Below are 15,254 nucleotides of genomic sequence, written 5' to 3' on the forward strand. Positions count from 1 at the left end.
GCTGGAGAGAAGAAGCTCTACCGTAAGTACGCGTGTAGCGAGGCGGCCCGTACAACCAATCAGATTCTCCTGCACTTTTTCCTCTCCTGAAGAAGGCAGTTTAATCTGTTCTTGGATGATGGGATCGACCTTATTTACACAACAATCACTGTATTATATAATATAACGCCGTTTTATACAAAATATAAATGATTTAATGGTGAATCAAACTTACATGTTTGAAAGGTTTAATAGTCCTCTATATTGAAAATAAATGTTTTTAGAAATCTTTAAAGTATTCTCAAGAAGCTTGATGTCTATTAACCTAAAATATAATCAGTGAGGAGAAACATAAATACAATGGGTAAATGTATGCCTATGGCAGAAAGAGAGGTCGATTTCAATTGTGTTACGAGGCCATTGTTGACTTATTCAAAATATTTTTATTCATTTCTTCATTCGTCATCTCACCTCGTATTTTCTTACTCATAATCTGTCTCCTGTCATATATGAATACAATTTAAAAAAAAAAAACACGAAAAAAAAACGAAAACAAAAGATGGCATAACATAGTAAATATAATACAATTAAGAAACTGGAAAGAGACCGCTAGGTGTGGACCTCCAGTTTCTCCAGGTTTCTTTGCGCGTCGATCTGTGTGTCAAAGGAGCCCAGTTCCAAGGCATCCCTCTCTACTGTCGCGACCAGGCTCCTCCTCTCTCCGGCTCACTGCTGCCGGGCTCCCTCTGCTGGCCCTCCAGCTCCACCGCATTCAGCGAGTTGCTCCTTCTCCTCCAGCTGTGCCAGGAGCAGAGCCCTGTGCACAGTTATTCCAGGGAAGAGACAAGACAAAAGATAAGAAAGATAGCCATGGCGGATTCTCTTAGTTTGTGTAGTTGTTTAATATAAACACTGCATCTCTAAGTTTCATAGTTATTTCATATAAACACTGCATCTCTAAGTTTAGTTATTTAATGTAAACACTGCATTTCTAAGTTTAGTTATTTAATACAAACACTGCATCTCTTTGTTTCATAGTTATTTAATGTAAACACTGCATCTCTAGAAAGGCAAATTCCATGCAACACCCTAGTGACCACTCAAGCTGTATTAAGGGCCTACTGTTTAAAGCCTGTTCCATTGACCTCCTCAAGTTCAAGTCTTTATTATTGCCAAACGACACAAATCGTCTGGAAATAATTTGGTGATTTTGGTGACACTCCTCCTGACCATTATTGCCTCTGGTTTCTATAATCATCCGCACTCTTATCCCATGAAGACAGTCCCAACCCACACCGTTAGCATTTCCGAGACTGACACGGTAAACAAAGGCTGAGATTGCATAGGAAACAAGGATCAAGCAACGTCCCAGAAGAGAAGTGCAGAGCTGCCCACCCTCACGGCTGCACCCCTCGGTCACCAAGCCTCTCCAGGACCTGCAGCAGAGGACCACGTTGCAGGCGCCCCGCCGGAACTCGGGGTTCATGATCTGGTAGATGAAGGGGTTCAACATGCAGTGGGACTTGGCGAGCATGACAGGGATCAGGCTGACCATGGGGAGGATCCAGGGCCCCTGGGGGTCCTCCATCTCCGGCCCCCCCCTCTGGCTGGGGGCTAAGCTGAGGGCGGAGGCAGCAGCAGCGTGCGGGCTAAGGTCCGGGGTGGACAGGAACACCAGGCAGCTGGCGTTGTTCCAGCCCTCCCCGGGGCTGCTGAAAGGGCCGTCTCCGCCGGGCCACGCCCATGTCCAGTTCAACAACGAGGGGACGCCAATGAGCTTGGGCACCACAGAAGCCCCAGCCCCAAAGGCCAGCCCAGGGGTCTCGGTCTGCAGATGGCCCCAATACCCTAGCTCATCCTGGGACGCGAGGACCAGGGCGGAGTAGATAGAGCCAGTGGCGTATGGCGTCCACGCCACCAGGAAGCTGGCGCAAACCACAGCAGCGATCTGTAATGAGAACCACAACCCAGACGGTCTGCTGGTTTATTCCCTGAGTTCCCTTGGTTAATTCTTTCTCTTTCACTGGCTCAGCAGAGCCCTCTCTTTCCAGGCAGTACCTTGGTGATTCTCAGGTCCTTGTTGCTGATGTGGCTGACAGAGGAGAAGGGGATGGAGGCCAGCATGTGGTTTGATCTGTAGACCTGTTCAAGCAGATGTCATTGGCGCATCTACTTTACCACTGGCACTGCATCATGAGTCAGGCTTCAGTACTAGTTTAGGTACACGATGCTTGGTATTACACATAGCTAAATTCCTTTAATGAGCAGATCAAGGATTTTTTGGCTCACCGTGATTAGGATGGCCGTGTAGGAAGTGATGATGATGATGGTGGGGATCCCAAAGCACAGCAGGAGGATCAGGAGGATGTAGATTCTGTCACTTAAACACGACCTCATTCTCCACCTTGACATCAGGAAGTGCACAGGCACAACATCACGAAGGTTATCACGTCTTCAGGAACTTTGGACCTGAAAAATGGCTCTATGCTGTGTGCTTCTTTTAAGCAATAACACACTGTTTTATACAACAGTTCTACAAGCACCATTTATTAGTTAACAGTAATAAGCAACAACAGATTATGATTTGTTTGTTTATTTAATGATTTATTTGGCTCCGCTAACACAAATAGATCTGCATCTGGACTGGGACTAAACTGTTGCCAAGCATCACATAAACACACTAGTTTGCTACTTTTCGTACCATTCGTAATTCAACTAGAATGTTATGTCTGTAAACATGTTAATCTTTGCGGTGCAAAGTTTGCTGCAATCTAAGCAACATGAAGACCATTAATAAATTAACATTAACATTAATTGGAACACCTGTAGAGCGGAGTGATACATTTATAGTTAAAAGTGCTCCCAGTGCTGTTATACTCTATATCAGCACTCATGGAATGCCTCTTGTCCAATAAAATGACTTGGTCTGAACTAACTGTTGTATAATTGGATATATCTTTAAGCCATGCTGTACCACTCTATGGTGCAGCTGGTTCCAAACGGCTCAGGCCCGTATTTCCCGAAGCCAAAGAGGGGCAGGGAGGACCAGAACAAGGTGTAGAGCCACACCAGACCGATGGCCAGGGTGACGTGGCGCCTCTCGATCCACTGACCTGGGGGGCAGAGAGAGACACTCCTCAGCAGGGCATAAACTATTCATGCAGTGCTGGGCTTTGAGTGTGCTCTGCAGGTCTATTTAGCGTGGCCATTTTGTTGACGTTGACGTGATCGTTACAATGTATATTTCGTGTTTCCGGAACTAGGGCCTGAGAATGTTTAATAGTGGCTGTGTGTCATTACAGTGAAAGCCATACATGATCACTAGGCACTCACTGACCGTATTGCATGCTGCAGATCTTCAGGCAGCGGTCCAGGGAGATGAGGCAGGTGGTGAGAAGGGAGCCGATGCCAAACAGAAAGCCCTGCATCCCGTACCATAAGCAGCCGGCCTCCCCAAACACCCAGGCGTGACACAGGCTGGCGCGAGGAAGAGGGGTCAAACACCATGAGATCAAGTTCTTCCAAGCAAGGATTAACGGCTTCCTCTAGCCTTTAGTCGTGGATCACTGTTGTCCATTGTGTTTGACTGCGTAATCACAATATTCAAGCAGCAGAGCTGTGACTTTGTGCCACACGGCTTTTTGTATTTTACATCACCATTAATTAGAGGTTGACTGCACCTTGAAATTATAGAAAATGGCGCCCCCAGGAGGCTGAAGCCAAAATCGCATACAGCCAGGTTAATGGTCATCAATTCATGGGGCCGGAGTTTTTTGCGCTTCCTGAAGTAGACCAATAGCACAGTGCCGTTTCCCAGCATGGACATCATTCCTGGGGAGAGAAGTGTCATCTTTTACATCTTCATCTACATCTGCATTTTTAGGGCAAAATTATCTCTATGAAAAAGGGTATTATAAAAAATGGCTAACTGCCCACTGTATGTATGTCCTGTGTGTGGTTGGCGTGATTCGATGTTGAATTCAATTGAACCCCAAAATAGTTGTAGTCAATCAATGCTATTGTGCGCAAGTGGACTTGAATCGTGGTGGAGTCATGGGAAATGTTGAATTCTTGCCTCTTCACGCCCCCTTCCCCATCGCAGGTGATATAATCACCTGGAGGATACGGCCGCTCGAGAGCAACGGGCCACGTTAAGATGATCCAAGAAGATTATTGGACTTGGTTAAAGCGAGAGGGGTAGCGACGTGAATATTAATGTAGACGGATCCTGCTTGATGAGGGGAGCTTTAGATAAATAGTGTACATCCCAGAACGTACAAATAAAAATAATAGATTTATAAAACATAATCAACAGAAAAAGGTTTATAATGTTTTTTTGTTTTGATGGTTGATAGATAGTTAGTCACTGTCAACAAATTAGGTAACACAATGGAGATGGAGCCTGGCCAGCTGATGGAAGCCCTTGCATTTGCAGTATAATGAACGGGGTGTCTGTGACGATACTGCTTGTTTCTATGGGGAGAATGACCACTTAATTTCAACATAAATGCAATCGGAATTGCATTTGAGAAAAGCATAGTCTAGTCATAGACATTAAAGCAAGCATATTTTCCAGATACATTACAGGGACGGTTGGTCAAGTCATTGTTTGTCGTCGGACCTCCTGGCCCACCAGAGCTGTCTCGTGAACGTGAGGTCATACCAGTGATGATGAGGAACACGGCCACGGCCAGGTCCACATTCATGGGGAGCTTGGAGTGAAAGCGGGGCTGGATGGAGGAGAGGATGAACCACTCTTCCATGGGATAACCGGTCTCTTCCCTGACAGGCTGGACTGCTGTGCCGGGGATCGGGAGCCCTGAAGGGGGGAGGAGGGGAGCAGGATAGTCAGGGAACCATCCCAGTTGAAAGTTTCTGGGATAGAACCCAAATTTCCACAATATACCTGTATGCATCCATGGGCAAGACGCCTAGCCCCTTTCTACGCTTTGATGTATGATGAAACCAATTAACTGAGTCGCTGTAGAAGTCAATTGAGTTTGCAAGCACACCAGGTGAGATCCAGTGCATTTGACCGACAATATGGATGATCCTGAGAGGATGTTTACCTCAGGGAACAGCTGCAGTTTCTCCTTATCTCGCTTTAGAATAGAAAAATGCTGAAACCTCCAGAACCTCTCATCTGTGGATGCGTATTAACATCTGTGGATGCGTATCTAGTCAACACCTCTCTCCGAGGTGGGATTATTGATTGCTGCTTATAAGTGGGGTGAGGATCCTTACATCGACACACGCACATTGATTACACATTCCTCCACAGTCTTCCAATCACACTCTATTCTCACTATTCCCACTCTACTTGTATTGCTTTCATTTTCTGTGGCGCTTCCTTCAGAGAAACACATGCAAAGCACTCAAAACCAATGATTAGAGACTGTTATGAAGCACGCACGCACGCACTCACATGCACACACAGACACACACATACACAAGCACACACACGCGCACACACAAACCATCATCATCACACACATATACCCACACACACACACACACACACACACACACACACACTAACAGACACACACACACCCTCATCATCTCGTTCACATACACAAAGTGAATGAGATACATTGTAACTAACCTTACTCTGGTTAAGTAGTTGGTCCGTCGGTATTGGGCTCCCTTAACTCCGATAGCCTTACGGTTCACCGTGTTCACGTTGGTTTGTCGCCTGATCCCATAAACACTACCACTGAAGACCGGTCTGTTGATAATCTGGCTACCAAACAACCGGTGAGCAACAGAGCTTGAGAGACAAAGGTTTCAACCTCTGACCCTCCCTTCTCTCTTTGGTCTATCAATCACATGCTAGAGGCAACTATCTGCCCCCAGGAGTTGTAGTTATGCGGACAGCCACTTCCAGCACATGTTATTTGTATTTTGTTTCCCATATTTATATGTCAAGGATGTGACATCCACTATGATAATTATATTTTCCAATCAAAGAAACTCAATTGCATTTGAATTACCCTGAATCCATTTCAACTCATTCATAAAACAGTAAAAGTAAAAAAACTCGTAAAACAGGATAATTATAGTGGCCTGGCACCTCTTCTAAGGTCTTTACCATATGGCAATCGATGTGCATCAATCCTACACCACTGGAAATGGCATCTGAAATCACTGCAAAGGCTCTTCGTCTCTTTTGTGTAATAAAGGCTACCCGGCCACAATACAGTTTCATATAACAATCGCATTGTTATAAATACCACCAATTTGTGAACATCTGGACCATATCTGTAGGCGGAGGATTTCTACCATGTAATGGCGCTACATACTGTACAGTAGTGTCGTCTATTGTTGAAATCAAATGTTGCAATGTTCTTTGTTTTTTGTTAACTCTTTTCTAAATGCCTTAATGTTATCCAGATTCAAACTTGATACAAAATGTGTTTGAGGAGCCTTGAGAAAATGCCCTGGTCAATTACACCGGAGAGAAAAACACTAGTGCAGGGGCCAGCACTGCTCTGTGATAAAACCTGGCTCCCTCACCCCTCTCTATCTCTCTTTATGTATTATGTCTAGTAGCCGCAACTATCCTTAGCCTACAACACAATTTCAATGTTGGTGGTGTGTGTGTGTGTGTGTGTGTGTGTGTGTGTGTGTGTGTGTGTGTGTGTGTGTGCGTGCGTGCGTGCGTGCGTGCGTGCGTGCGTGCGTGCGTGCGTGCGTGTGTGTGTCTGTGTCTTTGTCTTTGTCTGTGTCTGTGTCTCTGTGTGCAAAAGGCAGCCTCAAGTCATGGGTCTTGTCTGCTGACCAGGCTATGGAGGCAGTTTAACCTTTAGGATCCATGGCATGCTACGTTATGGATGCTTATATATAGATGTTAGTGGGCCCTTAATACAGTATTTGAAGACGTTCAAGAAATTCAGACTTGGTGCAGAATTACAGCCACTACGAGCCAGTCCCGCAATGAGCTTTCCACAAACGTTCCATTTTTTAGAGGCGGATCAAGGTGGAGGGTGGGTCTGTGGCCCTGAGCGGCTTGCAGCCACGGTACCATGCGCTCTGTTTACTGTGGATGTATCGCAATGGCGAGGCTCACACAGCTTTTGGCCGTGTTCTGTAAATATTCTAGAACACTCCGGGTGCTCCGGCGGGAGTCCTGGAGCTCTATATCTAAATAACATCATATTATACATAGATATCTATATCATATAATATATATTTTCACGGCCAAAAGCTGTGTGCGCCTCCAGACGATATTATGAATCTCAAACGACTGCGATGGGTTCTCCGCGACTGGTTCTTCCACTTCCACATCAATCTGAAGTAGACTGAACCGAGACATGGAGGAGAAAGGGATTGTTGCCCTCGATTGTCCCCCGCCGGAGCTTGCTGCCCGCTGCAGCGAGGCTCCACCTCCACGAGGCACCACGGTCGCAGGGCACCTCCGCCACGGGGCGGTGGTGCCCACTGCCGGGGCACCACCGCCTCGGCAGCAGGCAGCAGTGCCTCGGCAACGGGCAACGGGCAGCGGGGCTCCGGTGGGAGACAATCGCGGGCAACAATCCCTTTCTCCTCCATGTCTCGGTTCAAGTACTTCAGGGAGTCAAAGCAAAAGTTCCTTTCCCCCAATTCCTTCTCAACCATGGCTGAGATAACCCCCACTACGAGTCCCGTTGTGGAAATACCAGAGACGACGTGTTATGCGCCATAACACCAACAGCAGAACGGTTACCCAAATAACAAAGGAGTATTACAACACTTGCGTGTGTGTGTATTCACACACACACACACACACACACACACACACACACACACACACACACACACACACACACACAACGCTCTCTCATAGCTCATTGTCTCATTGGCCGGCCAAATTCTCTGGGCGGGCAAGGCAGAGAAAAGGGAGATAACTTGGCCCCTTATGACAACATATGGGGCCATATTCCAAATCAGCGCATCTGAGCTTTCATTTTTCAAATGCGGAGCAGGATACCTAGTGCTCGTTTTACACCTAACGCCATTTCTAGCTACTGGGGGACCATAGACAGGCTAGGGGAACTCATATTAATGTTAGAAAACCTCATAAAGTGAAATTCTCATGCCATGGGACCTTTAAAGATGAACTGAACTGAAATTTGAAGTTTAGTTGATATAACAGATGTATTGTCTGCCTTCTCATTGGTACAATAACTAAAAATGGCCGAACTTGCTAAAAGGGATTAATTTGTACAGTGAAAGTGTTATTTATGTTACCGGGGGCCGCCATGTTGGATTTCAACAATCAGCTACGTCCCTGGCATGGTAACCTACTCCTACTCAGTTGCTCTAGCAGACTAGCAGCCATAGCAGGTAATGAGTCAGACTCTGAGGCTAGCTGAAATGGCTACGGAAAAGGAAACAACCAGGTATACAGGAGGATCATACTGCATTTCCCCTGGCTGCAGTATTGAATTATATAGGGCCAAGACAGCTGGGGTAATCATACATTTCCACAGGCTACCTTTGAATAGGAAACCAGCCCTTAATGCATGGCTGGCAGCCCTAAAACTGGCTAACCCTCCGATAGCCCCTGTCATGTCAATCTCCACAAGCTAGCACTCCGACCATAAAGTGTATAAACTATTACTCTCCAACTATATCACAGATCTATGTTTCCAAGCTGCTAATTAAACCATGGCGGGTCTGTAAACAGAAGTTCCACAAATGTGTCTTTCTACTCATCCTGATGTTCGCCGACTAGCCGATTGCTGATGCAGAGGGAGTTAAACTTGAATAGGTAGTATCATAATAAGATGTATCTATGCAATATCCATCAACATCCACCAGAAAGTAAACCTCCAACATCCACCTAAAGTAAACGTGACAATAGTGAATCCGCCTAGCATCTATGCTCATCCGCGGGTGTATCTCCCAAAGTGCATCTAACATGTCTTTCAGGTCCCGTCCTTTTTTTAGCGTCATTTTTTTTATGATGGTCATAACTAACACGTCATCGATGTTGATTATTTCAGTTCAGTTCATCTTTAAATGTAGACTAATAAATAGGTGGCTTGTGAAGTGCTTTGTGACACTTGAATGACCTTGAAGAATCGGAGCCTCCACTGTCAGGACCCATTAGATAATGAGGAAGAAACACAACAGTCCTTGATGCATCGTTTTTTAATTTATTATTGTAGTAGAAAACAGATGTATTTAGGATGTAGGTCCATGTAATGCGGCGCCAGTCTATTAGAGCGTTTGGCATGAAGAGCAGGTGTTACTGACATGTCAGAGCGCCCCAGGCTCTCCTGGCGCTGCTCTCTCTATCCTTCCACTGTTGTTTAGCCAGCCAGTTTCTAAAGTCTTTCCTGGAGGCATTCTATAACTTAAAAATGTTGCATGGTTGTTGTTGCTTTGTATGACAGCCTTTTCTAAATGCCATTTTATCCAGATTTAAAATAAATAAAATCAGCATGTGGGCAGCCTGGATGATTCCCTTGCCATGCCTACTCTGCACCTCAATGCATTTCAGCTTCGTCAAGCCTTTCAATAATATTAACAACAAAAGACACCATGTTATGTGTTTCTCACAAACCGAGGACTTTATTGCACATCTGAAAGTGGCCACATGGCGCCACAGACAGGCGGAAATGCGCTCCATCTTTCCACGTTGGAACAGAACGCAGGGATTTTACTATACAAAAATAGATTGGTCATTAACGTAAAACCTTTCAACCTATCAAGGGAATCGGACAGAGCGATAGGCCACACAGTTTAGCATGAGGATGTATAAGGCTCTGAAGTGCTTGATTTACTCCTTGCAGGACATGTGGGCCATCAGGTCGATGACGCGGTTGCTGTAGCCGAACTCATTGTCGTACCTGGGGAGACAAAACAGGAATGTGGAGGTCAGCTATACGCTGGGTTTAATCCTGACCGAGCCCCTTTTCTCTCTCTCTTTCCTCTCTCTCCCCCCCTCTATCTCTCCCTGTGTAGTGTTTTTGCATTGACATCCACATTCCATAACACTTAAAACAAAATGTACATTGTGTGTGTGTGTGTGTGTGTGTGTGTGTGTGTGTGTGTGTGTGTGTGTGCCTGTGTGTGTGTGCATGTGCCTGTTTTGTTTACGAAGCCAGATGTGGAAGCGTACCATGTGACCAGCTTGACAAAGTGGTCATTGAGGGCAATGCCAGCACCAGCATCAAAGATAGAGGAGCGGATATCTCCGTTGAAATCTGTGGACACCACCTAAGAAAGAAGCAACAGAGTTATTTCTTCTTAAGAGATCATTATTATGCATTTCTGTCCGACATCTGATTTGTTCAGGCACCTACCTGGTCCTCTGTGTATCCCAGAATTCCCTTCATGGGTCCCTCAGAGGCAGCCTTGATGACCTTCTTGATGTCATCGTATTTGGCCTGACAAAAAGTACGGAATTTTTACAATAACCTATTGGTATGTAAATATCACATATAAAAGTGTGCGATGTTATAACTGAGGATCATGTTAAAGTGTGTGAGATGTTATAACTGAGGATCATGTTAAAGTGTGTGAGATGTTATAACTGAGGATCATTGTGTGAGATGTTATAACTGAGGATCATAGTGTGAGATGTGATGCATGATGGGCCGTGATGTGGTCACTCACGGGCTTCTCCAGGCGGACGGTCAGGTCGACCACGGACACGTTGGGGGTGGGGACGCGGAAGGCCATGCCAGTGATCTTGCTGGAGCACAGACATCAGACAGGATCACACACCTAACCCAGATAATGTGCTTATGTATGTTGTACCAACCTCCTAATATATTTCATGAATGGGTTGCTCAGGCTAGCTTGGTACTGACCCATTGAGCTCGGGGATGACCTTGCCCACAGCCTTGGCGGCTCCGGTGGAGGCGGGGATGATGTTCTGGCTGGCGCCACGGCCGTCCCTCCACAGCTTTCCGGAGGGTCCGTCCACTGTCTTCTGGGTGGCGGTGATGGCGTGGACTGTGCTCTGATGGGCAAGGGAGAGAGAGAGAGAGAGATGAGGACGATAGCGGGCCAGAAAGGTGACGGCTGAGCACACACAATGGAGGATAAGCCGTAGCTTTAGCATTCCATCAACGTGACGTTGGCTCCCCTCAGTTAATCCTCACCATCAGTCCCTCAACGATGCCAAAGTTGTCGTGGATGACCTTGGCCAGGGGGGCCAGGCAGTTGGTGGTGCAGGAAGCATTGCTGTGTAGGGGAAGGATGGGACATTAAAGAACTGTTGTGTCAAACCGGATTGTTAATAATGCAAAAAGGAGATGCCCAGATTTCTTATTTTATAAGGAATATCCAATGGTCTGACTTATTACAAGCGAATGAGCTCTCCGTTGCTCACACATTTTTATCACATATAAAGAATGATATCATGTAACATGGGTTACTTGTGTCAGTGCGTCCCGTATAGACACAAGACGTGTGTGTGTGTGTGTGTGTGTGTGTGTGCGTGTGTGTGTGTGTGTGTGTGTGTGTGTGCGCGCGCGCGTGTGTGCAGCTGCACCCTCACCTGACAACCTGCAGGGAGTTCTCGTACTTCTCGTGGTTCACTCCCATGACGAACATGGGTGCGTCGGCACTTGGGGCGGAGATGATGACTCTCTTGGCGCCTCCCTTCAAGTGAGCCTGAAGAAGAACGCACAGATCAATCGGTTTGGTGCTCTCCTGCTCAGCAACTGATCACATTAGCGGGAGGAGAACACTGAGCTGGGTCAGGGGGCGGGAGGGCGACGTACGGACGCCTTCTCGATGGTGGTGAACACGCCGGTGGACTCCACCACGTACTGGGCTCCAGCATCGCCCCACTTGATGTTGGCGGGGTCCCTCCTGGAAGCACACAGGAAGAAGGAGACGCAGGAGACAGCGTTAGCGCTGGGTACACCTCGCTGTGGTCCTTGAAGTCATTGGGGAGGCTATTGTTGGTAGGGTTCACCAGGCCTGGTGGACAGGGGGGGCGGAGGGGGGGACTCACTCGTGGAACACGCTGATCTTGTGTCCGTCGATGACCAGCTTGTCACCCTCGATCTTGACCTCACCGTGGAAACGTCCGTGGGTGGAGTCGTACTTGAACATGTAGACCTACGGGAGAATGAAGAGGGGAAAGATTTGATGTCAGCATCAGGTCAAGTCAATTTATTTCTATAGCCCTTGATCCCGGTTACAGTCCTAAAGGGCTTTACAGGCCATATATATGACATCCTCTAACCCTGGAAGGGCAAGGAAAAACTCTGAACTTGGAAGGACGAAATCCTGAGGAGGAATGCAGGGTGGGGGATCCTCCGTCCAAGGAAGGTAATTGAAATGCATAGTAGAATAAAACCAAAACAATGGTAATACAATCTGGAAGGAAAGTAAATCTACACTGCAAACATAATACTGATCGTTAATTAATACTTTTCTGTGTGAAAGAAAGGGCCAGAGGAAATGGAATTTGCCGAAATCCAAACATCATGCTTACATTTTCCGACCTCAAATAATTAATTACAATTTTGTGGATTCTGTTTCGGTGGCATGGCAACAATAAAGACAACATTAGTTTGTCATCAGAACAACACTCCTCATTTAGTGAGTGAAGATAATCCTTAATGGTTGCAGACCTACCATGTACTCCAGGTCAATGAAGGGGTCATTGATAGCTACGATCTCCACCTTCTTGGACTGGAAACCAGCGCGGGTCACCAGACGACCGATGCGGCCAAATCTGGGAGGACATAAAGGTTTCAAATATTAGTCCCACCACTAGGTGGTAGTATAACACCGTGTTGCTGTATTTTCTACAGTTTGTAGATATAGGTCACACTTATTGTAGTATTAAAAGTATTTAAAATGCAATCACAGTTGCATAGATTGTCCTGTTAAATGTCTTTTTTTTTTATTGATTTTTACTTCAGCTTGAATCAACTTTGCCCCTATTTTAATTTGTACACATCTGCTGACGTTATCTGATACCAAGGCCACGTAAAGGGCAGAGTTCAGGGGGCAGGACAGTGGGTGTGTATGCATGCACGTGTGTGTGTGTGTGCGTGTGTGTGTGTGTGATGTGTGTGTTTATGTGTGTTCAAGAACAAGCATACAGCTGTTATTATTGCCCTCTTGTCCGGCGGACTAAAGTCTAAGCTAACCCCCTGATGAGGCAATCCTCTGCTGAGGGCAGTTCCCTGTGAGATAAGCGACAGAGTTACTGTTTAACATTTGTCCCCAGAGGCCTCAGTCAGAGGGCCCCAGAGGCCCTCTGACGTCCAGGCAGGGCCTGGACGTCAGAGGATCCACAGCTAGTTTACTACATCACATCACAAATGTGGCCTTGCTGTGGTAATGTTAGCCCTGACTAGTAATCTGATGTACTGAGATATACAAACCTATATATGTTATTATTTATAAGCCTAACATGACATACAGCTATCCTGCACTCATTGAAACTTGCTCCTAGCTTAATGTTGCAGTTGCTCCAATATATATTGTAAGATTGGGCTAGTGTTCCCCATCTCACTAAGCCTACTTAGATACCAGATAGTTATGGAACATTTAATTTGTACAGCTATCTGTTTAGCACACGTAACAGGTTATATTTAATACACATAGGCCCTCTTCCACTTGCAGATAACAGCTGCATAACAATCCCTTATTAAGCCATCTTCGTGTCAGAGGCATGCCCACATTGCTATCTGCTCAAAGTTCAAAGTGCAGCTGTGTGTATGTGTGAATGTTTGTATACTGTACACACATTGTCTCTGTGCAAAACTAGCTTTGGTATTGCATCACTGTGTGTATGTGTGTGGGTGTGTGTGTGTGTGTGTGTGTGTGTGTGTGTGTGTGTGTGTGTGTGTGTGTGTGTGTGGGTGGGTGGGTGGGTGGGTGGGTGGGTGGGTGTGTGTGTGTGTGTGTGTGTGTGTGTGTGTGTGTGTGTGTGTGTGTGTGTGTGTGTGTGTGTGTGTGTGTGTGTGTGTGTGTTTGTGTGTGTGTGTGTGAAGATTCAAGACAGAATCTTCGAGACACTTGAACCTTAATCCTTCATTAAAAGGTTGTGTAGCTAAATATAGGTATTCTGTCCAGTGAGGAGAGTCAGAAGGGTCAGACATGTCTAGTTTCTACCTCTGTAACAGATTCCTCTCAGTGGCCAACAGGCTTTTTTATTTGACGATGTCATGATTTCAATGAGACCCCAATAGTGTCCTCTAAAGGTCTGTAAGACACAGTAGAATAGTAGCATTTTGTGGCGAAAGCAATACAGCACCAAACTGATGCAAAATGTATATAATGATTAAGAGAAAGTGATCAATGAGTTGTTATGTTGGGTTATCAGAGCACAACAATACTATAGCAACAGTCTATTTTTAAAGTGCATAAAAGTCACACAGCTAAAAATACCTTAGAGGCAAAGTGTTACACAGATAGTGTTACACTTCAACAAACAAAAGACCAATCCAACGGGTCACAATATTATCCTCCACAGCGTATAGGAAGGTACACAGATGTTTTGGCTGGTCATTTCAGTCAGTTATTAAAGTGTTTGGGTCTGTTGTGGTGCTCTCTAGTTGTTGAACATAGAAACACTCACCCATTGATTCCTACTTTCACCATTTTGTCTGGGTTGGATAGTCCTCTGGCAGCAGAAAGGTCACCGATAGCAAGAGATGAAAGTGGAAAGAGAGGGCGTAACTATTAGTTTAAAACATGATAAAGTGTCGTTTATGAGTGCCATATTCATAAATTGCCTCCTACAGTTAATTCTTTACAGCATTTCCTGAGAAGATAACATAGATCCTGCTGAAATATAGAGATCAGTGCAACCGTGTTTTGCACTGCATTGCACAATTGCAAAGCCCTCTTGGACTCAAAGGGATACCGCTACATAAATGTCCAATATTTAAAGAAAGAATTTAATATGATTTAAAGTTTACATTTAGTTTATAAATACAATTAGACTGAACAAAAATATTTCTGAACAATGGCAAAGTACTACTATTAGAGGTATGAATTGGCATTTAAATATAAAGCCTAAGATAGTTAGGTTCACAGATAATTAGGCCTACCGTTTGTGAGAAGCGTCAAACTATCTTGCGACTCCGGGTTGTGAGTGGGGACGATCAGCGCAACTTGGAAGCTATTTATGATTGACCGGCTGCTGGCCACTCCCATCCCCGTGATGACGGTGTTCGGCCCACCCCCTCTGAATGTCAAGGTCGTTTGCCAACAATAAGAGCTAGCATGTCACTTTGTTTAGGTCCTAGGACAGAAGGAAAACGTTTTTATAAATACTGTCTGATAATCTCATATCTGCCTTCAAATTA

At 45.6% G+C, this 15,254-nt stretch overlaps 1 protein-coding gene across 1 annotated transcript; it reads right to left on the reverse strand.

The window, feature by feature from the left end:
• Positions 1–9,187: 9,187 nt before the first annotated feature.
• Positions 9,188–15,057, reverse strand: gapdh (glyceraldehyde-3-phosphate dehydrogenase). Its single transcript, XM_079741967.1, has 12 exons — positions 14,997–15,057; positions 14,522–14,566; positions 12,565–12,664; positions 11,936–12,042; positions 11,700–11,790; positions 11,474–11,589; positions 11,076–11,157; positions 10,782–10,933; positions 10,585–10,663; positions 10,272–10,355; positions 10,088–10,185; positions 9,188–9,815 (listed from the first exon to the last, which is right to left on the reverse strand). The coding sequence occupies exons 2-12, from the start codon at positions 14,542–14,544 to the stop codon at positions 9,746–9,748; spliced, it is 1,002 nt and encodes a 333-aa protein (XP_079598093.1). The 5' UTR covers positions 14,545–14,566; positions 14,997–15,057; the 3' UTR covers positions 9,188–9,745.
• Positions 15,058–15,254: the final 197 nt, after the last annotated feature.

Source organism: Pollachius pollachius, assembly GCF_949987615.1.
Source record: "Pollachius pollachius genome assembly, chromosome: 1".
In the NCBI taxonomy this organism is placed as follows: domain Eukaryota; kingdom Metazoa; phylum Chordata; class Actinopteri; order Gadiformes; family Gadidae; genus Pollachius; species Pollachius pollachius.

Excerpts from the sequence above, each read along its gene's own strand:
- gapdh (XM_079741967.1), bottom strand. The coding sequence starts at position 14,544 with ATGGTGAAAGTAGGAATCAATGG. Across the intron at positions 12,043-12,564 it reads TCATTGACCTGGAGTACATG|GTCTACATGTTCAAGTACGA; the intron begins GTAGGTCTGCAA and ends ATTCTCCCGTAG. Across the intron at positions 11,158-11,473 it reads AACTCCCTGCAGGTTGTCAG|CAATGCTTCCTGCACCACCA; the intron begins GTGAGGGTGCAG and ends TCCCCTACACAG.